This window comes from Lates calcarifer, linkage group LG7_1, assembly GCF_001640805.2.
Source record: "Lates calcarifer isolate ASB-BC8 linkage group LG7_1, TLL_Latcal_v3, whole genome shotgun sequence".
In the NCBI taxonomy this organism is placed as follows: domain Eukaryota; kingdom Metazoa; phylum Chordata; class Actinopteri; family Centropomidae; genus Lates; species Lates calcarifer.
In genome coordinates this window covers 12,512,355-12,538,731 of record NC_066839.1, presented here as the reverse complement: position 1 = coordinate 12,538,731, position 26,377 = coordinate 12,512,355, and the positions used below count along the sequence as shown (strand labels likewise).

At 39.7% G+C, this 26,377-nt stretch overlaps 1 protein-coding gene across 2 annotated transcripts; it reads right to left on the bottom strand.

The window, feature by feature from the left end:
- Positions 1-23: 23 nt before the first annotated feature.
- On the bottom strand, positions 24-25,737 carry snx17 (sorting nexin 17). 2 transcript variants are annotated; one of them, XM_018694444.2, is made up of 15 exons: positions 24,939-25,737; positions 20,516-20,590; positions 18,655-18,772; positions 16,888-16,952; positions 14,698-14,808; positions 12,940-13,030; positions 10,135-10,222; positions 6,898-6,967; positions 6,178-6,270; positions 5,746-5,949; positions 3,293-3,421; positions 3,000-3,077; positions 2,620-2,694; positions 2,476-2,517; positions 24-2,353 (listed from the first exon to the last, which is right to left on the bottom strand). In XM_018694444.2, exons 1-15 carry the CDS (start codon positions 24,996-24,998, stop codon positions 2,234-2,236), a joined length of 1,419 nt encoding a protein of 472 aa, XP_018549960.1. In that variant the 5' UTR covers positions 24,999-25,737; the 3' UTR covers positions 24-2,233. The 2 variants fall into 2 exon arrangements, with proteins under 2 accessions (XP_018549960.1, XP_050927861.1); XM_051071904.1 differs by having other exon boundaries at positions 25,641-25,723.
- Between the last annotated feature and the right edge of the window lie 640 nt (positions 25,738-26,377).

Sequence of the window (26,377 nt, the reverse complement as noted above, 5' to 3'; positions counted from 1 at the left end):
ACTGACAGCCGAGAACCACAAGGTCATCTAATGTCTGAGTTTATTTTAGCATCATGACAAACAGACCAGACAGTTGTCACCGACCTTTACCACTAGAATCAAACTGAAAAGTAGTGGAATGATTCAAGTCAATACAATCTTCATGAAATTTGACATTTTGTTAATAGTGATGCTGACGTTAATGCACTTAACGTGTAATTTGGCACCTACACATTTATTAACATCCAGGATCCCGCAGCTTCCATGTGCTTGGTACTGACAGGAACAGAGAAAATAAAGATGGCTGGTGGTGTCCACATCCCTCTACTAAAAGTACAACGGAAGACAAACAAGAAGCACAGCAGTGAAAGAACAAGACTTTTGTATTGAGAACATTTTGTTTACAGCTGTGGCTACCAGTGAGAGTAAAGCTGTTGATAGGTTGGCATTGATTTACATTTAGAGGCTTTAAAAACACGCCAAGATGCAGCTTTTTTAAAAACAACTGAAGTCAACAGCGATTAAAAAAACAAACAAACAAACAAACAAAAAAAAACACTGGAATGACACGTCTTATTAAACAGCGGGATATGTTCATTTTGTTGCCTGCCCTCTGTGAATTTAACTCACACCAGCAATTGTGATCACATTAGCCACTTCACCGAAGCACCTTTTTAAGCTAAATCCTCTGAGATGATTGGCACAAATGTACATACAAATTTCAATAAACTGAAGCCCATAAGAATGCTCTGCCATCACTCGCCCCCAAAAAAAGAACAAGACAAAGGAAATCAGACTCAAAATTTGTAAACACTTTCCATTTTACCTAAAAAGTCCCCTAAACATTATGTAAACAATGATAAATGTTAGTCCATTTAAATTTGTTCTATACAGCTTAGATTACATTTGATCTCTTTGATTACAATAGGCTATGATGATAAAGATATTAGTAAATGTTCAGAATACTTAATTGCATGTACATAATATAAAAAGTGACATTGTCATAATTTTTTATGTTTATTTTGTGCAAAATGCTTTAGTAAACTATAATTTGGCATTTATGAGAAACCTTAAAAAATTGGTTAAAAAAAAGAGAGAGATCACAGATGGATTTACAGAGCCCCTTGGAAAAACAAAATCTCCACAAAATGTTTAAAGTCATGCTCAAGCTTCCACTCAAACATTCATCCCCACCTGTTAATACTGTGCAAAATGATGGGTTCAGCAAGTGCAAGCAGCTTGGCCAAAATCAACCATCTATCAAGTTCTGCAAGATTCTAGGAAACACCGGCTTACACTGACATTTATATGAAGTTTGGACCAATGTTTGTGTTGAATGTCAAAGTAACCCATGAGGCAAAAAAAGTAAAAGTTAAGGCATCAGACTATTTCTGAAGGCAGTATGAGTGACTGTGCCTCAAACATAAGCTGAAAACACCACTGGTAATCTTGTTAAGATATTTACTGATTTGGCACATGAATAGCATGGCACATAGAGGATCACTAACAGTATAAAAACATGACATTTTGGTATATAGCCAAGCTAAACATTAATAATCCATATAAGTAAGCAGGTGCTCTGGACAGTCTACAGTTTTGAGATCAATTTTGACACATTCGCTGGACTCTGGGTCATTCAGAGAACTATCTGCATCCAGTTTCTGCTGTATTATCACTAGTGCCAGGTCTAACTAAACATTTGGCTCTCTGGTTGGAAAAGGAACATGCAGCCACTGGTGGGGGGATGAGGGGGTAATCTAGGGTCTAGCAAGTTTTCTTCATGTAGTTTATAATATATTAATTTACCTTTGTACCTCAAGAACTTAACTGCATTATAGAACTTCACACATACTGTCGATGAAACAGTAATCTGTGTGAGATTTTGTCAGACAGTAACATACAGAAAGAATCCCTACTTGAGTACCTGTAGCTTTACATGCTATGTGCTGTATGTTGCTACAAGTCTAATGAAAATGGGGACACAGTTTCAATTGAATATGATGATAGTAACTCAAATACAAATGAACTTTTAAAAGTCTAAAAGAAAGGAAACTGTCAAAGATTAAATGAGAGCTTAAGGCAGCGATTTCTCCAGAAGAAGCTACAATCTTGCAGAATCAGACAAGTGTGTATGCGTGTGTGTGTGGTCTGCTCGGCTCGGCTCAGCTCAGCTCATAATCTTTGTCATCCCAGTTGTTGACGGATGGAATGAAGCGGGGAGGAGGGATCGGGAGGTGGAGGGGTGGTGAAGGTGTTACAGGTCATCGTCCCCAATTCCCTCGAAAGCATAGTTGCCGTGGAAATCATTGCCGCTGATGTCATTTGCCGAGTTGGAGGCGCTGATCCCTCGGAGGGACACTGAGCTCAGCTTGGTCTAAAAGGAATAATCGATACTGTAGTTAACACTGGGACTGACACTGATTTGTTAGGATATGTTTGAGGTTTTGTCACAGCTGCGTTGTGAAATTAAATCCAAAAAAGACAAAATATACTCACTGAAAGTTTGACGATTTGTTCACGGTTTGGGTCAGGGGAGTCCTGCAGGGGGGGAGAAAGTATAGAATAAAATGAACCTGCACCTTAGAGCTCTACAAAGTCCAAAACAATAACAAACTAATGGCATGCTATCCTGTTTCTCACCAGCAGAGGGGGAGATTTCACAGCTTGCTGACTGTCTGTTCGGAGGATCGAGCCGTTGTGTCGTTTCCTCAGCATCTGGAGGGTGACAGAAGATGGCACAGAGAGCGTCAAAAAACACAATTCATTGTGAGATTTGCTTTACACTTACATGTGTTATGATTTCAGCAGAGAAATCCAATTACTTCTCTCCATGATCGACAAAATAAAAACCAAATAGTTACAGAAAATCCGTTTGTGGTTAAAAAAGATGCTATGAGATGCTGTAATGAATTTATTAGGAGAAATGTCAGTGGAGAAAATGCAATAACCATTTTCTTAAATGGGGTACACTTAATAAATTCAAAAATGTGTTTTAAAGGATGTCACTATGAAACACAAACCTTTTTTATGCTGCCACCTGACTTCTTCACCATTAATTCATCTACCATAGACTGAAGGCAGATACTCATCATGATAGCCTGAAATCACAGAGTGACAGTCAGTAAAATGACAGTATTGTTCTTGCTGGAATCAAATTTTTGACAGAAACCCTTCTCAGACAGTGTGAAAATGCATAATGAAGTAGTCTGACTGAAGTTGAATAGCTGGGACAAAATGCTCTGTTCATAATTAACAACATCACAGTAATTTAATGCTTGTTGCCTCCTCGTTGACCCTGTCCGCGACCTCCTACCTGTTGACTGGTGATGGTGACCCACTGGAGGCGGTCCTTGCTCATCAGATACTCGAAGGCCAGCTCCAGCTTGACCTCGCATTTGGCTGAGCTGCAGGGATTGGCTGTACCATTCGCTATTGGGACTTGCTGCAGTGTTGGACAAAACAGTAGACTTTATTTTTTTTGGCAGGTATCACCATCATCATCACTGCCATCTTTCTAAACCTTCAACATGTACAGTACACAGTTCTATTGTGGGCTTTTTCCTCCTCTAGCCCTCAAGTTAAATTTGCCTTCTGTGTTTAAAGTGCATTAAAAAAAAACACAGATTTACATATTTCTTAAACAATATCCAACTTAACATTATTAAGGAGAGGATAAGCTTGCTATTGTACTCCATGACCGGAGGATCGTGTACATGTAAGCAGCTAAAATCACATTTCCTGTCCTACATCTCCTCTTCTTAAGCTGCCACTCTTGAGCTGCTGCATCACAAATGACAGCCAGCCAAATCTTAAGACACATGCTAAAAGATTAAAACGGGTGCAAAGAAAGAAAGAAATACGCACTAATACGGAATTTCAAATACCTTTAAAAAAAATGCGTGAAGCTCAGCAACATGCACACGCACACGCACACGCACACACACACACGCACACACACACACACACACACACACACACAGCTCCCTGGAGACAAGCCCTCATTCCTCATTTATGAAGCCTGTGCTCTTCACTGAGACTTGTTTCCTCTGGGCCAGAAACTAGCTGTACCTCCCATGCTAACCACACATACAAAGATAGCAAAAAGAGGGATTACTGATACAAACAAAGGTCGGATGTACACACACACACACACACACACACACACACACACACACACACACACGCAAACTGTTTATATCTTTTCTTCCGGATGCAATCTGAGATTGTGCTACGAGGGGGGTTGCAGTGCTGCACCAAATGAGATGTTTTGAATAGTTTGTTGGAAAGGAAAGGGCTCATTAAAATGACTTTGACCTCTGAGAATGAGCAGAGGAATTAATCACCCTGCTGGACAGCAAGGGGGCTCAGTCTGTAATCAGACGAACCAACATGCATTTTAATTTTAGACGTGTTGCCATGTGTCCAGATCTCTGTGCAAATTAACTTTTGGAGAATCATAAAAGCTTCTGCGATGCATGCAATAACTGCCGTTCCATCGCTAGTGCAATACAAAAGTGAACTGTTTACCCCATCTTTATTTAATTGAGGTCTTGAGTCTGTAAATGCTCATCTTTCAAATGGTGGCTAAAATTATGTGGGTAGAGCTGCATGTAATGTCTTTTCTGAGCTATTCACAGAAGTGAAAAGTAGATTGTTCCAGCTTTCGGAGGACCTGCCTCCTCAAAATGACTGACTGGGTGAAAGCAGAAAGAAATGCATATTCAAGGCAGATCAACCGTGTGGTGCATGGCGGTTTGAATTGATGCTATTTTTTCTGAGGCATTTCTGTGTGACAATTATGGAGATGTTTTATTTTATTCTTTCGATGGGTGATTTGTTCTGGATTTCTTGTCAGCTACTGTACAAAAACACAGCTGCAAACAGAGAGTTAAATGTAGCCACTCGGGGGGGAAAAAATCGTGCTATTGATTTAGCATTGCAATTCCATAAAGTTGGGGGACTTGTTAGAAACATACACTACACTGTTTTTGCCCTCCTGTGTGGTAAGTTTTTTTTTTCTACACAAAGGCTCAGCTGACTTTAACTGCCTCAGACATTTCCTGGAAAATAACAAGAAAGGAAACATTTTCAGTGCAACACGATGCATTTTTAAAACACTGAATTTAACCGAAGATGCGTAGGCCTGATCAATCACCTTCATCTGCTAAGCTGAGTGTGACAGATCTTGACAGCATCTCAGTTACTAGGTGACAGTCTAAACTGTAGCTACAAGTGTGGAATGAAACAGCACCTCTGCTCTTTCTTTTCCCTGCAGGTCTCTTTAAGATTTTAGCACTGTATAGATGTATACAGAGTAGGCTGTGTAGATGCTTCCTTGGACTGCATACCATCAGATTCCCTTCTTGCAAATTATCAGTTCAAACAAAGGACACTGCTGGATCAATGAAGCACTATCCTTGTGTGGGCTGCGTGTTTGGGTAATTGGACTGATGAAGATAGATGGCGTGGAGGTCAGCACTTTCAGCGAGCGCTAGGAGTAAAAACTAATACTTGGCAAGACTTAAGACATTTGTTTGTGGCACAGTGGCGAGAGGAGGTTTGTAAACAGCAGACTTTGGAAGCACGGGAGCTTGTTGGTTTGAGACCAGCTCTAGCCAAAGCTGCTGCATCTCTTCTCTGCCAAGTCACAGTCTCCTAATAATGTGGAGGGATTCCAGATGGATTATTTCAGAGCCTCCCAGATACAGACATGCCTGAAGGTGAATTCCCTCATCCTCACGCCATCTTACACACAGTTCCACTTACAGAGGATGTGACTCGCCAGCACCTCATGCGCGTGACCTTGAAGCTTCCCTCCTTCATCTGTTCGTTGGGCAGCTTGACGTGGAAGTTGAGCTCGTTGTTGCCGGCACTGACGATGACTTGGCAGCCCTTCTCGGGGAAGTCAGTAATACATGGGTCAAACTTGATATAGCCATAATATTTGAGCGTCTGACCTAGATGGATGAACTGGAAAGAAAGCATAAGAAAACAATTTTAGATAACTAACTTCTCTAAAAATTATGTCTCTGCCTAATCCCTGGAGAAGAAAGTTTGAATTCTCCACTGGATTGATGTGATTAAAAATTCATATCATGGGAAAAACTAGGTTAATTGCGTAACAGAATGCACTAGTATCAGCTGAATTCGTGTTAGATGCTGTAGAGGCAGAATAATCCAGAAGCTGCCCTTGCTTACCTCTTTTTTGGAGCCTTTCTCCTGCAGTGATTTGAGCTGCCTATGCTGGTCTTTGTTGACAAGTATCCAGCCTCGCTCAATGTCAGACACTGTCTGGTGAGGCAAAAAAACAAGAACTGAAGTTCATCTCTCTGCATGGATAAACAAAGTGGAGCAGGATTTGGGTTTTCTTTGGTACATGTGGGAGAAATCACACGCTAAGCCTTTCATGTACACAGCAAGCAAATAATTACACAGAAACATGCACAAATGCACATGCTTGCAAACAGTATTTATTTTTCTTTGATTTTTCTTTTTTAAAACCTGCACAGAGGCAACACGCAGCAGTTGCAGATTTTAATCAAACTAGCTGTTCCAAAAATGTTTAATAAAACAGATTACAGCTGTCGCAGTGAAGGGAATCTGCTATTAATAGGATCACGCAGGGCCACAAAGAGGTACGGGACTCAAGGTGTTGCAAAGTCAAAACAAGCTGACATCACTATCGGATAATGGAGGGGCTCAGGGGATAGACAAAAGCTTTTGGCAGCCCAGGGATGAAGCAGTTGGTTGATTTAGTTTTCCTGATGTGAAGCTGGCTCTGTGCGAGCTCAATAAAAACACAACAGATGTGTCTGGTTCCCCACCTCATGGAGACTGTAATTTTAAAAAGGTTATTTTTAAGACTGCTGCAGCTGAAAATAAATTACACTGGTTCCCCTAAGTAATGAAATGTTTTACCTGGGCATATAGCAAATTTAGGCCGACTCTGTTGTCCATCACATCGCTATCGTACGCCATGTCCCAGTAGCTGCAGAAAGAAAAGGCATCAACAGTCAGTTTCTACAACTCTATATCCAAACACAAATTAACATTAACACAAAAAGCATAGTGGCAATTTGTTTGAATGACTTCAAGAGACTTAGAAAGCCTGTAACACGCTCCATAAAAATACATCATATTAAGCTATTTGGTATATCATCTCGTATAACTCTGTCGGCATACCAAGCAACAAAAATAAAAATAAAAAAATCAACATTTTTCATAACAGCAGGACTGTTTCTCATTTTGTGACAATGCATTTTTCAGATAATTCAAAGTTTTTAAATGTAGGATAAGAGGCATTAGAATGGCCTCACACCATGAAGAATGAGGTACTTAATCCTAAACACTCAATCCTTCATTTATCTGGAAAAATAAAATAAAATAAATTATATTTGGAGATATATGGTTTTCTTTAGACACTGACGACAGGGGCCCAAAGATTGGTGATGTACAATCAGTTTCAACACAGTTGTGTCAAATATAGCCCATGACTGACTTTTTGTCAAATCTGTTTAAGAGAGCGACTTGCAGACTAAACTGCTGAACTCTGAGTATCAGTGGAGCAGACTAAGTATTCAGTACAGTTAGTCTGCTGATGGTGATGTGGAAGCACTGCTGATGTGTGGGTGCCGGAGGGCAGCCTGAGGGGTAGAGCATGACATTTAAAAAAAAAAAAGTCTGACACACAAATCTGATTACAGGGAAAAAAAAAACTGTAAAGAAGAGCCTAGAAAAAAATCATCTGAAACTGATTATTATTTTCCATTCAGTGTGTGATTAAAGATACTTCACCTCTGAGTGTATCTAGATGTGAGATTTCTTTATCCAACTTGGGCTGGTTTCATACCTCAGGTTAGGATTATTACCATCTGAGCTATCACAACACTGAATTTCTTATCCACTTGTGTGCTCTGAGCAAAATTCTCATCGCATTCATTTCTTCCAACACTTTAGTGCAGGCGTGAAATTTAACATGTAATTGCAGGACACAGGGGTGCTGGCGGATGGAGAAGTTGTTCAAGCGGACATGAAGCATGCTGCCTTGCCACATCAGAAATTCAAAGCAGGTAACATGGGAAAAGAAGATGGATCGAGAGTGAAAGGAGGAGGGAAGGAAAGGAATAAGAGAATATGAGCAGTGGAATCAAGATGTGTTTATATGTGAGAGCTTTTATGCAGCTTTGGTAGCAATTAAAAGTGGACTGAAAGCCCCTGCTGAGACATAAAGGCTGTGTTTTGAATTCTCTTAATGCATATAGAGATTGAAAATGTCCATTAGCCACACTTTTACATTATAAATATATAAGTGCATATTGCTGTTGACTTACAAAAACCTTGATTCATATTCCTATTTTTCATTTCAAGGATGCTCTGGAGATCTGACATGACTTAGAATTAATGTTTTCACTGGACAGAGGCAGCATTTCCTCCATTTTTAGCGTGCACTTGAGCCTGATCCTCCCCTGGATCTCATACACTGGGGGTCTGTTTTTCCTCCTACCTCCACTTGTTAGTTCTACATTCATTCTTCCCTCGCTGCTCTGCACTCCACAGTGAAAAGTAGGTCAGGAGGACTAAGACTTTCCTTGAGGCAGAAAGAAGGTAAACATCCTGTGTACCTCAGTCAGCACAGGGCAGGGTGACGAAAGAAAAGACACACAAGGAAGTAGAAAAATGTTGGGAGAGGGAAGCAATCACTAACTTCAGGCTGGAGGGGAAAGAAGCATCAGTATTTTCCATGCACAGAATTTGCTTGGCTGGCCCATCCAAACAGATTTGCTCCCAGCCAAGAAGGTTTTTCGTATTTTTGTGTGCCTCTTAATGACAGATGCTCATTTCCCTGCACAAGCAGCCCCTGACCTCCTCCCCTCTCAAAACAGGCAATTTGTGTATTCTTATCTGCAACTTTAAACTTTAGACCAGTACCGCAGAATTTTTCTGCAAAACCAAAGGAAATATTGTGAAGATACACAGTGTGCTGTTGGAGGTGCAGTGGAGTGCAAGGACATACTATTACTGATCAATACTTACATGCATTAAAAAACATGTTTCATGTAGTTTAGTTAACAAGTTTAGTTAACAAGGGATTTAGCCCTTGTCAAAAACGTGGCGCCTACATTACCCTCAACGCATCTCGACTGTGAATGGCTCAGTTTGACATTGAGTTGTGTCAGGCTAATAATGGCTAATGTAGCCTTCAGCCTCTTGCCTAAAGAAGTAGATGAGGAACGGGCAACAGATGTCTTATCAGCTCACTTCTCTCTAACTGCACGCTCCCAGATTTTTTTCATTTTCCAACTCGCGGTCTTTAACCTCAATTGACGAATGACTCAATCACTTGGGGCAATTTATCAAATTTTGCGCAGCTCCATCTAGAGCCACAAAAAGCTTCCCCATTCTTGCTTACAAAGCAGTGAAAAGCACTTTGCAGCAGTGTCAGACAAAATGACCTAAAATCTATATCTACATAAATGACTATGATTACAATAAATCTAATTACAGTCCTTTCTTTAATCAAAAGGTACTGCTCTGTTGGGTGACAGGTTCATTTAACCTCTGGTTTAATGTCACTGGTTGTTGTAGCTATTGTAACTTTATAGACCTTAACTGAAAGCTGCTATATGAGCAAATTAAAGTAGGTGCAAGATTCAAAACCTAAAAACTACATTTAATGTCCAGACCCATACTGAATCAGAATGATGTCCCTGTCTTATTCCTGACTGTCAAATGAGCCACCTGTCTGGTCATGATAACTACTGTCCTTAAATGACTCAGGTCTCTTTTCCAAATTAACTGCCAATTTGTAGACGATGGTGTCGCTGGATAAAAGGCCTGTATTTAGGCCAACTGCTGCTCTCATACGTTAAGAACAAGTGCTTCGCTGCAGATAAGGAATGAAATGGGTAACATCCAAAATGAAAAACGAAACCTGATTTACTGAATTAAATTATACCAAGTATATCAGATGGATTTTATGCATGTACTGCTACCAAACACAGAAATCTCTGACCTGCTTCATTACACGATTAGATGAATAACACGTAAATACACTGGACGATGAATCAGAGCTATAATTGCAGTAGATGTGGGGGAGAGCACTTCAGGAAGTACACGATGTAATTCAAAGTCATGATGTGAGCAGGTGGTGGGTACCTTTTCCGTAGGAGTATGTGAAATTCAGAGCTCCGCAAGCTGGTGATGGATACATAAGGCAGCTCAAACTCCTGCAGTTTCCGCACAACTGTGAAGGAGACACAGGAAAACACAAAGAGAGAGAGAGAGAGAGAGAAAGAGAGTAAATGCAACTAAAGTCCCAAGGACGTTTGGATAATGATGCCAGCTACAAACAATCAGGGAAGGGAGGACTCCATCTGGACAGGTCCCAGCAGAGTAAAACTTTTTGTGAGTGTGTGTGTGCGCGTTAGTATTCAAATGTGAAAACAGATAATGGGCTGTGTGTGTGAGTGCGTGTGTGTTTGTCCATAATTTGCAGCTGTTTCATTGCAACCCATTCCCTGAGGAGAGTGAGGGAGAGCTCAGGTGCTTGTTTCTGCTGCTGCTGCTGGTTTCCAGGCATCAATAAATGTAGACGACACAACAAATCCAATAACTACAGAGCACTGTAGTTTGCCATTAGGAATGTAAAAGCATCCTCATGTTCTCTTTATGGGCAGAGATGCTGTGTACAAGGAGCAGAACACTGCTGGTTACTTTGATGTTGCAAATCTCTGCAGGAATAAAAAAAACTAACAAAAAGAAACAGCACCAACCGAATGCCTAAAATGTTTTCAAACATTGCAAGGCGAACTAAACTAAATCGTCAGTGGGAAACTGCACACAAAAAAGAAGACCAGCACTACAATTTCAAACCACATACTGGGTCTTCTTGATATGTCTTTGCATACTTTAAAGCATATATTGATTTACACAGAGACTTCAGGGAGACTCGCTGCCCGTCAGTAAGGAATTGAATTTTTCTAGCTATCCTGTTATATCAATACTCCCACCACCAGTTTAGTTTGATCCGCAGCCTGCTGCGCCGGATTTATTCCACTAGTCGAGTCATATTTAACGCACAGCCCTTCTCTTTCATACCACTCAGATTTTCAGATTTAAACCGTGCCAAGAATATACAACATGCCTGCAATATTTACAGATTCCTCCAAGTTCACCTGGCACCATTCTCAGCCTGGAATGGATTTGGTGTTGAGGAGTTTTTGGGGGGTGGGGGTGTATTTGGCAGGTGGAAGACGAGAGAAGAGCGCCTTTGGGACGGAGGAGGGATTTGACCTGACAGGGCTGTGATTGAATGGAAAAATGGATTGGAAAACTGAAACATCTTGATGTGGAAAGCTGTTGCCTGTGTTTGCTTTTGTCATTGTGGTAGACCTTGTGATAACATATGCGGGTGCAAATATTTTATAATGATTTGCATTCATAAAGTAAGTGCATTCACTCTTGCAACAGACAAGAATGCAAACAAATATGTCTGTGCCTTCAGAGAACTGAAGAGTTAAGTGTTATCATGCACACTCCACACAACAGAGTGAGGGGCCACGAGAAACACTGTTAAGACATTATAGAAATCTAACATTTAAGTGACTTAATAACAATTAGAAAACATCCTAGTAATATAGGTCACATAACGTTAAATCCCAATTACATTAGCAGCACTTGTCGACTGCCATATATTGTCTATACACTTTAATGTGTTTCAAAGCAAAAAGAGAAAACTAACAGAGCTCCAAAGCTTCTGAGTGATACGATAGCATCTGGTATATATGGTATGTATAATTTTACATTATTATACGGATATACTGTGTATTGTGGTATGGTAAATAAGATATAATAATACAGAGAATCAATTCATGGGTAAAATACTCCTAATTTCATCATATTGTTGAATATGAAGTCTCAGAAATCTCCTCTTTGTAAAAGGAAAAGTGACTTCACTAACCAGAACGTGATGCCATTTTGAGGCTGACACGAGTGTCTCAGTTAGACACACAACACAACAAATACACTCTCAACTTGAAAACACTGCACATGGCCTGGTATGCAAGCTAAAGCCACTCTAAACACTGCACAACTGTTTTGCACGAGCCAGCCAACAAACACACAGAGTGTGGCTCTCACTCAGCTTCCAAGCACCCAATAAATGAATAATGCATTCTAGTCAGAGATACAGTAAGAACAAGATTCAACTCTCATGGGGCGAATGCAGGTCTTCTCTTCTAATTAAACTACAGTATATCTCCAAACAGGAAGACAGACAAACTGAGCTGCTGGACTGTTGCCAAAGCAGTTCTTCACACCTCACTGTGGGAAATTTAGAGTAAAAGAGAACAAAAATCAAGAGCATGACATTACAGTACATAATTCCCTTTAGTTTACCAGAAAGTTATTCTAACGAAAAGCTTAACAAAAGTTTTAGCTTTTTAATCCCAAATCCTATTTTCTTCAGTTTCCCTGTTTGTAAGAGTAATTTGTCCTTGTGTGTCTTCTAAGAATGGTCCTTGGCTGACTCAATAAAATAAGGTAAATATAAACTACTTTATCAAAGAGCCAAGAGTACTCCACATTTAGTTTGCTTTAATAAACATCATCAGTTATCTGATGGTTTCCAGCTTTGGCCTTTAAAAAGCTGAAGCTCTTAAAATGCATTAAGGTTGGATCTAAATTAACAGCAGTAATGAATTATTGATCTTTCTAATGGAAAAAAAATACTCCTTAAAATATCTGCTAGCAACAAATTCAAACTTTCAGCTAAAAAGTATTTCCGTTACAGTTTACTTTGCTTTCTCGCTGCTATTTTTATTGACCAATAATCAATAATTCATTTAGGACATAATAAGGAGAATACTCTCTGATAATAACGGAGACAGGGTAATGTTACATGAGGCCAACTGTTTTTCATTCTTTGTACTTCTTCTGATTCTGATAAAAACTGAAACTCACATGTTAAACCTCCATCCACACCTTCTCGAACCAGGAAAAGACTGAAATAACCAACAAGATCATCCGGAAGGTCAAGCTTTGTTGCAACAGCCTGCAAAGAGATGAGAAAGAGAGAAAGTTTTCACTATGAGATTCGATTAATTCATTTCTTCATCTGATTTTATTTCAGTAAGATATGAAAAATAACGATTAAAATGATTAAAAACAGATAAGAGAAAAGTAGCTCAGTATTAAGTAAAAAAAAAAACCTGTCGCATTATACTGAAGATCAGAATATGGAGTGGATCAAAAAAAGGGGATATATCTACAATCATACTTTACCATCTCTACAATACAGCCAACTCCCAAGTGACAGATTTGAAATGGAGGAAGATTTAGCAACTGAAGCGTTACACAGGATTTATATATTGACTTTGTTAGGTTTAAGAAGGTGAATGTGTTTTGTTTTATAATTTTAACCTGAATTATTATGATTCCATCATTCAATTCACTTTACAAGAAATCAAACATTTTAGTTTCATGAACATAAAGACAACTGTCTTTGCTTTTCATTACGTAGTTGAGCATTTTTCACAGTATCGTACTTTCTTACAGAAGATGCTTTCTCTGTGAAGCTCTATATAGAATCTACTTTTTGCTCTTTAGATCATTTCTTCTCTGACTGTTTTTAGTCTGTGACAAGTGATTTTCTGTCACTGAATAATCAAGAAACCACAAACACACACACAGCATGACACTCCATCATGATAGAATTATTCCTCTGAGAACTGCTGCGGTGAACAGACGTCTGTGTTAAACTTTCATTAGAGCACTTTAAGAGCGTTGTAACAATGTTGATTTACAGCCAAGGACATCATGATGCAACATCAGCATGTTTACTGTGATGAGTTCCTTTAGAGTGTGTGTGGTTGTGGGTTGTGTGTGTTTTTAATGGTCAGTGAAGAGCAGAGGTAAAGTGGATGTACTAAAAGGTTTGGCCACTACCTGACCTATAAAAACACATGTTGAATATCACCAAGGTGTCTGACTGTGTATTTGTTCTGTTAACTTCATGTAAATACTAATTTTGTCCTAGGTGCTTCAACTTGCCTTATCCAAGATTTATTGCATTTTTACTTTATGTACTGCCCGTCACACCTTATCACTGTGACATTAAGTGTCTTGGTTTGTTTTGTTCCTTCCATCTTACTGTTTTGTTTGTACATTATGATTCTGTTGTGATTTTTTATTAGATAGACAGAAGTAGCTCTGACTTCATAAAGTCCTTTAAGCGTTGCTTTGGTGAAGCACGTCTATATAAATAGAGGTGACTTAATTTGATTTACAATATGTACTGTTGACTAATCTTACATAAGAGTCTACAGCAATATTGCTTGCCTGAAGGCATTCCCAGGTCTGTCAGCACTGTTATGAACAGCAGAGATCAAATGCCTCTAGTTAAACAGACACAGGCACTGCAAAGGTTGATAACACACAGTAAAAACCTTTTAAGACCTCAGATGATGTTAACCTTATCAAGACTTCATGCAGCACTACATCATACAATTTCCAACTATAAACAAGATTATACTACATCAGAACACTGAAGGAGGTTATTTACTATCCTGTATGTACTTTAACTTAATATTATTCATATTAAGTTGTGCATTCACTTCTTAACAATCAGCACAAGTTCAATTACAAATCGTTTTTGAGTTGGAGACTGAGTGAAAACAGTATGTTTATGTTCTCTTTAACAGAGCACACTCCAACACTTACATCAAGGACATCCTCCGTCTGATCCGAGGTCAGAATGTTGACTGTAACCTTCTGACCATTGGAGAGGCAGATGTCGAGAGCAACGTCTTCTGTGGGAATCTGCTGTGTCTCCTGTGGGAAAGACACAAACACAACAGGCTTTCCTTTAGCTTCATGGGTAAGCTACGTGTTTTCATTCCTATCAGTCGACAACAAAATTCTACCAAGTCACACGGGCGGGAAAAATGTGGGCTTGTCAGAGCAAAGTTGAATTTCAAGTGGAGATAAAAACAAAACATAAAAGTTACCCATTTCATAGTTGCACTTTTTTTAGAAGTGTTTTTTAATCCCATCATGCTGGGGCAAATAAAATCAAATGCAATTCCTCTCGCACTTTAATCCAAGAAGTCTGATCAATTTTTTGACACTAAAGGAAATATCACAAGTGCAGCTGCATTGTTTCTAAGGGTCAAGAATGGACTCTGTGGACCTGGGAAGGTCAGTTCTATTTTAGCAACACAAGAGAAGTGTGGGAGTCAGATGAGGAGACGCAGAAACAAACACCTGGCTACTAGATGACGATTGTTTTTATGCAACAAACAAAATGAAGTCTGACAAAGCAGACACTGAGGATTGATATAAGACAAAACAAAATCTACAAAAGTAGCAGCCATAATCAATGTTTAGCCATCTGCAATTACAACGTTTATATTCACTAACTTGTCTAACATGTAATCCCTAATTAATCTCCTATGTAGTGTCAAAAAGGGTGAGGTTCCAGTTTCCCAGAGCCCAAAGTGATGTCATGTTTTATCTAATAAACAGTGATATCAGTTTACTATCACAGAGGAATAAGGAGGCCAGCAAATACTCATATTTGAGATGCTGGGACCAGAGGATTCTGATAAATGATTAATGAATTATCAAAATTGTTGTAGATTAATTTTCTGGCAATCAACTGATTAATATACTAATTGTTGCAGCTTTACTTGTCCCAGCCATTTATTATATTGCTATCAACTCACACAGAAATGAAAGGAGCTGTATTTATTAGCACTGCTGTGTTTGTGCTTCTATTCATGCCTTAACTGAACACAGCAGACGAATCGAACAAAAAATCAATGAATAACAAGTAAGGAAAATAAACTGAACTGCAAAAACCTATGAATATTTCAAAACTCTAAATAGAAGCTTCTGACTTGATAATAAGAAATATGAAATCTTAAACTGGATAATCCCAGTTTTTTCTGTCCCCAGGCAGTCTCTCACCACCTCTGCTAAATCATCTCTTATCTTCCCTGTTTCCTCAACAGGGGGTCTCCAAGTACATCCCCGCCACTAAAGGTGCAGATGAAATGACAACCCCGGGAGGTAACTCATCTCCTATTCTGCACCTGCTGTCCTTGCAACGCATACTGTAAGAGGGCTTTTTTTGGGGGGGGGGGGGACAGAGAGACAAAGACAGAGTCTAATGAGAAGGGAAAGCAAGAGAGGGATACGCAGAATGGGTGTGACATTGCTGCAGACGGATGAATCTGTCCGTGAGGGTTATTGGATTTACAGCCCTCCTGGCAACGCAGGTTGCAGCTTGAATGACGCTGAATCAACCCTGCTACCTGGTCTGAATAAGTCGGTGACATCTGTTTATTTTGTTTTCCCAGGCAGCAACAGTACAACACAAGTTTGTGTTATTGCAGCACTATCTACTTCAGCTAAGAATTTGCTGGCATTTTTAGTACTGCAAAAACAGACTTTTGGCAAATCTTGTGGGGATGAATCATTAAGTGGCTCGCTTTTCTTTTTTTTTTTTTTAATGATATAATGGTTCAAAAAGATCCAGCACCCACACATGATGCAACTATATTACTATGTCTGGCTAAGGGTTGTTTTTCTCTCAGCTTTGTGTCTGATATAATCATTTCACAGATGTCTGCATGCATACACAAACCTAATCTGACAGGTCAAGTCAAGTTACAAGCAGAGATGACACAACCAAAGATTAGGTTATGTGCCGCCACGAACTGCAACACACAGTAAGAATACAGCTACCTCACTCCAACACAATGCCAAAAGTAATTACTAGCCAGGCAGAAATGACTGCATCAGCCTTTTGGTTCAAGGAGCACGCCCTGCATCCCCACAGGCCTGTTGACCAACAGAAAACAGCCTAACGCAGGTAGGAGGAAGAAAAAAAATAACACAACTACTAACCTGCTGTGCTTTCCTTAAGAAGCTGTTGAACATCTCACTGGCTCCAAGCAAAGGATCCTGACGTACTGTAAAAAGGAAATAAATAAACAGGAGAGAAATCAGAGAAACCAAAACAGCAGCAGGATTACAAAATGAGTTCACTGTTCAGAGAAAGGAGCAGCAGAAGTCAAAAAGAGATATGTTTGGTTTTGAACTGGTAACTCTGCAATTGGTTAAGGGTCTTTTCACTGACGTTATGTAAACACAAATTTCCTAAGGCGGGGCCAGTTCCCAATTCTTCTACATTTTCCTCTTACCATGCAATTTGATTTTGTTTCCTATGAAATGGATTTGACCTTTCAAGACCTTTGTCAAGACAATTCAGCTAAACATGCAAAGAACTGCACTTGTATTAACTTGTTATCTGGCATAGGTTCAATTAACTGCAATTAATTATTACAAACCAGTTTCAACATAATGTTGTCCCCAGATTTGGTAAATAAAAGACAAAATGAACAACTCTCTTTTGTTCTTGTTTTTGCTTTTGATATAGTTTTCAGTAGAAGAACAGAGCATTTGATTATCTGCATGATAGTATGACTACAGTTTGACTACAGTGCGTTTGTGTGTGTCAGACTACACACTATTGTCCTTTAACAACTTAGTCTAACCCTTTGACAAAATGTTAAAGTTCTGTGAGCCATCTGTGTCAGAGCAGATTGTGTTTGTAGCAGTTCATTTTCCATAACTATGTAAAAAGCCATGATGTAACCAAATGAACTTGTAGCCAAGAACACCCTGTGTGCGTATGCTCCCAGACTATGAGCAAATACACACTTGAACAACGCTTCCTTGTTCTGCTGTAACTGCCAGTGCTTGAGAGGATTAAAACAAACCCTCTGCATTGCTGCCAGTTCCACTTATTCATGTGTGTATGCAGAAAGCTCACCCTCGACCTGTTTACAAAATTTGGGCAACATGTTGAAAAGCTCCCCAACTGGGACATGAAACTGCAGTTGGCTTCTTGAACATAATACATGACTACCAAAAGAAGCCTTTAAAATTTGTCATGAGGTATATTTATTAAAAGAAACTAGTGCTTCACTGCTGCTGTAAACACCACAAAAAGTATGAATTATTCTTTATGACATTGAGTTTTTCATTCAGAGAAAAGTTAAGCGTCCCTGGAGGAAGCACATCATCACAAAAGGATCCAAACACATATAACTTTTAAAAACCCTTGCAGGTCTGAAATCCTGAGTCTGGATTTTTTTTTTTTTTTTTTTAATCAGGTGTGTCAGCATAACTCTGTCTAGCGAGGTTTTGGCTCAGTGTCCCAGCTGACTCTGTGCTCAGATCATCAGTTCTTTAGTCAAACACTTTTATGCTTTTATGTGGCATGAAAAGACCAGTGTATGGCTGGACTCCCCGCAGACACATAGCCGAGTCATTCTTGCGATTGTTGTGGAGAAGCAAACATTTCAAGGAAATTCTGTTTGCAGCACCAAAGTCACACTATTTCAAGTACACAGTCTTAGTTGTTGCTGTTTTTTCCCCTCTCACAACATGAAAAACACCCCCCCACCACCACCACCACCACCACCACCATACTTAAAGGGGGAAATAAATTGTCAGGGATATGTGAAGTGCAATTCAAAGAAAAAGAGTATCTACTTTAAACGCTGACAAAAATAACCACACTGTAGCTGGAATTTAAATGCAGCCAGAAATGAGGTGAAATGCAATACAAGCCGTGGGTAAAAAGTCCATTCAGTGTGAGTAACTTACCAGCCTGCATGTATTTCTCCAGCTGTTCCCGTCTCTGTTCGACCTCAGCAGGAGTCAGTGTGAAGATCTTCTTTGGGGGGAAGGCAGGCACCACATTGCTGCCATATTCTTTCTTTAACTGTTGGGAAAAAACACAACATGTGACCCTAAACAGAGAGGTTGCAGCATTGAAGGTTATACCACCTGTTTTTTTTTTCTGCTTCTGAAGCGGAGTATTTGAGACGAGTAAGATGGCTAAATTCATTTCTTTAAAATATAAATTTAGAACATCTGTGAAAGCGGTGTGTGTCTTTATATGATTAAATCTATTAACTTCAGTAGAGAGCGGACGTCTCTTGAATTAAAGAGTCGTGGATTCATTTTTCTAAGAGGTACATTCATGCTGTTTGAGATGAATCACAGGTTTATTTTAAGCCCTGTTTCAGCGACTAGCTGGTGGAGTTTCCGTGCATAACACACACACACCACAGGACACATCTGGAACCCTGAATGTCTAGTCATTCCAAGTTTACTTTGTCTTCCAGCTTCTTGACTCATTCCTTCCCATTTTGTATCATCTCAAAGCTGGCAGCTTTGAACTGTGGAGATCTTACACTAAGACCTCACAAATCTGGAATCACACATGAAATGTGGTTTAATTTTAACCTGTGTACTGCTGCAGGCAAAAGCTGTACATCACACTCATGATTAGGAATTCACAAACACATTTTTTTCTGGTTATAAAACACTCAGGTCCTGCACATATGGTGTGACGAAGGCAGGCCACAGTGCGTACTAGAGGGAGAGAGGTGATTTTCACCTCAACATACTGCCCTTTGGTATTTTCAGTATGCCAGAGGCAGCACTGGTTACACATACAAATCAGCTCACTGAGCAGACACTGAGCACAGGTTGCAGATTCATCAGAGTCCCCTAAATCTGAAATAAATCTGAGCTCATACAGCTAATCTTTGCAGAAGAGAGAACACGAGAAGCAATTAACATTCAAATGTTCTCAGCAATAACTGAGTGGAGTGCTGCAATCACTTGAATGTTTTGGGGTCATGCGTACGCCACAGAAAGCCCTCTGGGGTTGATGCTTAAAGATTCGAGTGTGTGTCCTCCCCACACCCTGTTGCCAGGCAACAGCAACTGTCAGACTGGATAACACACACTTGAGGATGAAGATAGCGAAGTTTGGCCCTTGCTTGCTTACTTATTAATGTTCTAAACCAGGAGACTGGGCACTTCTATAAGGGTTTAATGCTGTTGCGTATATTTTAAAGCACGTAGAGCTCACAGGAAGTCAAGCAACAACTACGTAGAAAACTACAGAGGTACCTCTTCAACGTAAGCCATTTGTTACCAAAAATATAATATTAAGCACATTCACAACTTTGTTTATTTTCAGCCACTCCACTACAAAAAACAAGTCAGATGCTGAATACACTAATTACCTAATAACAGCTCTAACAAACAGCTGTGTAAAGTTTCACTGAGGCAGAGACAAAAATGCTTAAGACCAGGCAACTCAACACTTTCCAACAACATTTCTTTTTCAGATTAAGTTCCTTTCCCCAGCAGGTGAAGAGAAAGAAAGGCCAAGAACATTCCTTCCATGTCACCCACCCACCTCCAACCTCCTCCACAATACTGCCCATTTACATGCAATCGTTTAAAGTCAGGGAGGGACGACGGCACAGGACTTCAAGCCACGATGGTCGTGATTCAAAGTGATGGGAGGCTGGCGTATCGACCGTATGACACAAAAGACGAGTGAAAGGTCACGCTGGGTGGGATGTGGTGGCATTCACACATGCGGGACCAGTCACTTCTGCTCTAAAGCACACTGATGGGTGTATTGTGATGGCTTCAGCCTTACCTGTTCGTGGAGGCCAAGAAGTTGACTGTAGCGTACCCGACAGTGCAGGACACCATTGACATGGATGTTGTAAGCCTGCGGGAAAGAGCGGGGAAACATTAAAATGAGAAAGGCTGATTAAAGGTGTGACATACTGCAGACAGGCTGAATGTCAGACTATCCATCTATAAAAGCTTGTAGGTGGAATCACAGATATGTCAAATGTCAAAATAAAAGAATCAAATGTGTGTGTGTGTGTGTGTAGAAAGATTCTAAAAGTGCACATGAATAAGCATTAAATAATAATACCCTTTCCGCATCTATGAGTCCTATAAAATAAAATATTTTTCAATGCATTAGTCCAAAGTAGTTTCTTCAAAAGCATTTAACAAGGCAACACTTTGTCAATTCAGTGCAGAGACAAAACCACAACCAGCAAAGCAACAGCAATTTACATCCTGTACCTTGAGCATGTTTCATTTCTGTTTCTTGAGCTCCATCCATCTTATCTTATCTCACCACTGAGCGCTTCCTCACTCTTTGTTTTGATTAGGAACACCAAACAAATGAAATGTGCATTGGATTCAACCAAACCCTACTGGCTTCCAAATGGGAAAACCTGCTGCATATTTTCCAATCAAAACAGCTGCCTCTTACATTATGCAGTAGCTAACAAATACAGAAAGAAAAAAAATCACATGGGGAATCTTTAATTTTTTCTCAGAGACACCCCTTGTTTGTTTTGACAGGAGCTATCACTGGATACTCCTCCACAAAACCACCATTTGGAATAGGCCACATATCTGCTGGCAGTCGTGTTCAGAGCCAATTACAGGCGGTAAACTTATTTTTCACATCAGATGCCTCATTAAGTGTTGGGAATGATGCTCAGCCACATGGATAACAAAGTGATACTTCAGTTATGCCCCTGGGGGGGGGACGGAGACTTTTAAGTTTACCAAAATACAGGCTCAATCACAAAATAGCCCCCTTGAACTGTAAAAGAATCCTGTGTTTTTCACAAGGTACCACAAATCTGTTTAACCAGCAGCCACTCTAAATAATAAAACTCTACATTTCTTTGGAGGAAATGTCTCAAAAACATGACACAGAAACTTTTCCAGCACAGAGTCTACTGACAAGAAAAAAGCTGGTAAAGGTTTGGTTAATGTTATGATTAAAAACAATCAGTGGCAGCCATCAGCTCCAAAACAACTCTGAAGAAGTTGACTCATGATTATACCTGGGTGATTTTGTTATTGATAAGAATATGTGCTCCTTCATTTTCTAAGAAATATCAGCTCCCACCAGGCTTCGTGCAGCTCTGGCCAGGGATGACAGGAAGTGTGATCTGTAAGCTTGTTGAGGATGCTTCCCGTTTGGGTGTCAAGGCACAAACTGTCAGTACTTTAATCTCCTTCCCCTTCTGTCTCAATGAATATTTATAGTCATTGTGTTGGGTCATCTGTCAAAACAAAAGGAGTTTTGAAGACTCCTGAGCTCACTGTTGCATTAGTTGTACATCGCTGACCTACAGTACCACCAATCAATGGGAAAACAGCAGTACAAATCAAAACTTCTAGAAGGAAAGAGGAAGGTTAAAAAAAATTTGGAGGAAGGCCAATGGCCGAACTAAAAAATGTGCATGTCGGCAGCATCCAGGCAAGAAGGAAGAATGAGTATGCAGAATGTTTTGGGGGTCTGTTTGATAATGCAGAAAAAAATGACCCTAATTTTTGTGAATTGCAGGCAGTTCAACTCAGGGACAGTGTAACAGGATGCATGACTTTCTTTGAATACAACTACGATCTAGTGCCAAAAATGTGTTTAAATACTGTACATTTTGATCCCAGTTGGATCTTTGTTTGGTCAAAAATATTTAAACCCAATGAAGAACCAACTGGAATCGAAACGTTGTCTAAATATTTCTGACCTTAAGATCCAACTGGGACTGAAATGTCATCTGAATGTTTTTGCCGTGAAGAAGATCCAACTGCAATATTTTTGATTTGACAAACATCCAACTGGGATCGAGACATTGCCTATTTAAATAAAGTTGTAGTGTGGAGTCAGTGTGCTAGCAGTATTCAGTATATCCTGTGCTGTGATGTGTTTATTTATGCTTGTTCCTTTCACACAAAATGAGGCGTGTGTAGGATGCAATCAGTTTCAGTTTCATGAATCCTAAGACAGGCGTTTCTTTAAACACATTTTTAAAAACAATCACCAGTGTCTCTAAATGTATACATATTTCTCACTGCCAGATGCTGTCTGATAAAGGCATGCTGCTTAGCATGATTTCCATGGTTTGCAAAACTATTAAGGGAAACAGATGGACTTGCTCATATATAAGTTCTAACTTGTTTCTCATCCTACCTAAATGAGTCACCATCACTCATAGTAGCAAAGTCTACCTTTCTTTTAAACACCCACAGACACGAAATACTGTAAATACTCTATGAGCCAGAAAGGAAGCTACGGTGAGTCTACTAGACAACAGGAAGTGTGAGCACTCAAAAATACAGATTCATCTGTGCTTACACAGGAATAGGAATAGCTCTGTATTTTTAAAAAACTGCAACCCTTGTTATTCTAAAGAGCCCAGTGCAAAGTCGGCAGTTTCTGTGGCCTACTGGTTCCAAGGTACACAACACATCTCTCAGCATTATAATCAAGCAAAGTCTCTTCCTGTGGGCTGGTTACAGGAAGGTCACAATGACAGTCACAGGACTGCCAGCTGAGAGGTGAAAAGCCATTGCTTTCAAGCTGCCTCTGCACCATCGGCTAAAAACGTGCTCAGCCAGCTAGAAAGATAGGTGGCACCTGAAATGCTCAGGTTAGAAACACACTTCCAGCAGCAAGAGTAGGTGTTTGCAGAACAATGTGAAGGTGAAATAACACAACAGACTAACTTCTATTTCTAAATTCCTGTGCATAATATACTACAGCTTGGACTACAACTATGTATTCCAAGGTAATTCTTTCCCTCTTTGGAGCACATGGAGTCAAGATGCAAAATAGCCATTCGCAAGTGATTGAACACTGAGAATAGCCAGTGATATCATATGGAAATCAGATGTAGCAGATGTTATTTCAAAGCATCTGGCAAATGAGAGTAACAGTGTTCCTCTACAAATCATCTGATAGAAAAACTTTTTTAAACAAAAATAACAGGCCTAATATTCTACCATTGTTTGTTGTTGTTGTGTTAGTTCATATCATATTCATAAGTGACAAAAAATAAACCTGAACCTAAGCCGTTTCCTAGCAACATAATGACTTTAGTTTGTGGATAGGTCTTATTTATGGTTATGTTAAAAGACATAGATTCACACCAGTTCTGTTGTCTAAATCATCAAGGAAAATTTATTTAGAGTTGACAGTAATTTTTTGAGACATTACCACCTCTGCCACACATTAGCAAGATGTATCCTGGCTGTGTCTGTGACTGGTGTTTGTGGTTTATGAGGAAAACAGTGTGAGACATCCACAAAAGCTTAAAATGCTTTATGTCTATGATGCTTTATTCTGGCTGTCCTTGACCAACCCTCATGAATTATACTCTCTCAACACTACAGCGAATGTCTGCCAATGTGTCTAGGCAGTGCAAGGCGTAGCACCTATCAAACACAATGGCAATTCAAAGTGTTTTAGACAGGGTATAAAACATCGAAAAAGGACAATGAGAAACAGACAGTGGAGTGAAAGAAAATAAAACACACAGTTAGGCTATACAGGGAGCCTGCTGCTCAGCAATGGTGGCTGTATTTTTCTCTAAATAACAAGGGGGATTGCGATATCATGAAGGCAAAACTGAAACGCTGACTGAAATCTTTAAAACAAAAGGGACTCTGTTGTGCTCAAGGTGAGGCATCAGAGACTGGGCCACACTCAAGTTTCCTCTGATGGCTCTGACGCTGAATGACATGTCAGTTTTTGTGCCAACTTAACAAATACCACAACAACTCAACAGTTTGTGGCCGCAGCAACAAATCTTCCAAGTTAGGTAAAGTTCAGTGTCAGATAAAATGTTGAATCATGGTGAAGGCCAGCCATTTCTTTCCTGCTGATCCTTTCAATGCCATCACAGAGTTATATTGAATCCCTAGCTTATCTCACTTTTACTCAGCTTCCTCACGTCTTATTTTCCTTAAATCAAGTTTATTCACCTATCTAGACTGTATCTTTAAGAAACACATTGGTTGAATGTGTAGTACAAATTATCATTTGGTAGTCTAACTGAGGGCATAGCTGATTTTTATTGCATTAGGCTGTTGTTTGTCCTGTGCTGGCAAATCACTACTCATGCTATCAGATCATTTATTAACAACACAGAAACTCGTGCTGCATTGACATTAGCCCGACCTGTGGCCAGCTGAAACCAGGGGTTCAACATTGGCCAAGTGAAAGCGGGTAAAACAAAAACACAAATTATCATGCTCACCACATAGGTTGATCCATTTTCCCCCGAACGAACCTCCGTTTCGGGTATGGAAAAATGCATTTTCCTTTAGCTCCAAACACTGTCTGCTAATGCAAGACGATAAGTCCTTTTAACGCCAGCACAGCTTTACGATGGAGAAGAAGACACCACAGTTTCCCCACAAAAGTCCACTGCAGTGACTGTCGGCGGTGACTACAGAGGAGGAGGAGGCTCTCGCACGGTTCATCCACTGGTTTCTAAGTCCGGGGAAAGCGGTGTCAGGCCGGGGAAGACTGCTGACGACTTTATTATCTGGACAACAACTCATGTACCAACTAGCATTCGCATAAAACTTCTCCCACGTCAGTGTTAAACTTTTCTCGCTGCCGTCCCCGCAGCAGCCATGTTGCAAGTGTTAAGTAATTACACCTTCAATGTTGGCGTTAAAATATCTTTTTTTCGCGCACTTTTAAGTAAATTCGCGATAACTTTAAAACAACTCACTGCGAGAATTCACAGATAATTCAGTTCACTTAGCGTAACCAGATGAAGTTTCGGGGTAAACGGTGCAGTTGGTTCCTGCAAACCTCACACCGTCGCAGAGCCGTTGGTAAAAACCTTTCGCAATATGAGAGGGGACAGTTGCACTTGTTGTGGCTTTGCTTGTTTTCCCTTTCTCCTACATTTGCTGAGGAAAAATCTGTTCGGCTGCGGAGTACGTACATAGATAAAAATGTGAGAGAAATCGCAGAAAACGCAGATGCACCATTAACGTCAAGCCATTCTGTGTCCTGTGTATCTAGTGGCCCATCAAGAGGCATTGCAACAATCCATCTGGGCCAAACCATCTCAAATTCAGCTGGGGAAGTTCCAGTTTTTACGGTTAAAAAAAACAAGAGGTTATTGGCAGAATTTCTGTCACTTATTTTACACTTAATTATATTAAAATATAATACAATTTTATAGATATGCCACAAACAGAATTTTTCGTAGTTTGATTATCAGAAAATCGACTGATTCGGATTCCCCAGTTTATTTGGTACAACCCAAAGTGACAGTGAAAGCGCAGTCAAAATTCATTAGTCAGAAAAAATGCGTCTAGATTTTATCAACAATCCTAGAAATTAAATTAAATAGGACAGTTAATGTTACAGCCTATTTTGACTCATGGGATTTTCAACACAAAATATATTTTAAATGAATAAAAATCTCTGAATACTCTTTACATAAAGGATTTTGAACTGTTTGCATTGAAAAAATAAACCATTTTTTTGTTTGTTTGTTTATTTATTAAGAATTAAATATTTCAACATATTATCACATTTTCTGCACAAATAATCAAGATGGGTCCCTGCTTTACGTGTTCACTACCTGTTCTATTGTTCTATCAACGATGGTCGCAGATAAAATTAAGTTAAATCTTCCCTAATTTAGTGTATGCGTAATTGCAGCGCAAAAGT

Bases quoted from the DNA above. Each gene is read 5' to 3' on its own strand.
- snx17 (XM_018694444.2), bottom strand. From the start codon at position 24,998: ATGCATTTTTCCATACCCGAAACGGAGGTTCGTTCGGGGGAAAATGGA. The intron at 3,422-5,745 runs GTAAGTGGAACT...CCAACACTGCAG, and splicing joins GCTGGCGAGTCACATCCTCT to CAAGTCCCAATAGCGAATGG. The intron at 3,078-3,292 runs GTAGGAGGTCGC...CTGTGATTTCAG, and splicing joins TCACCATCACCAGTCAACAG to GCTATCATGATGAGTATCTG.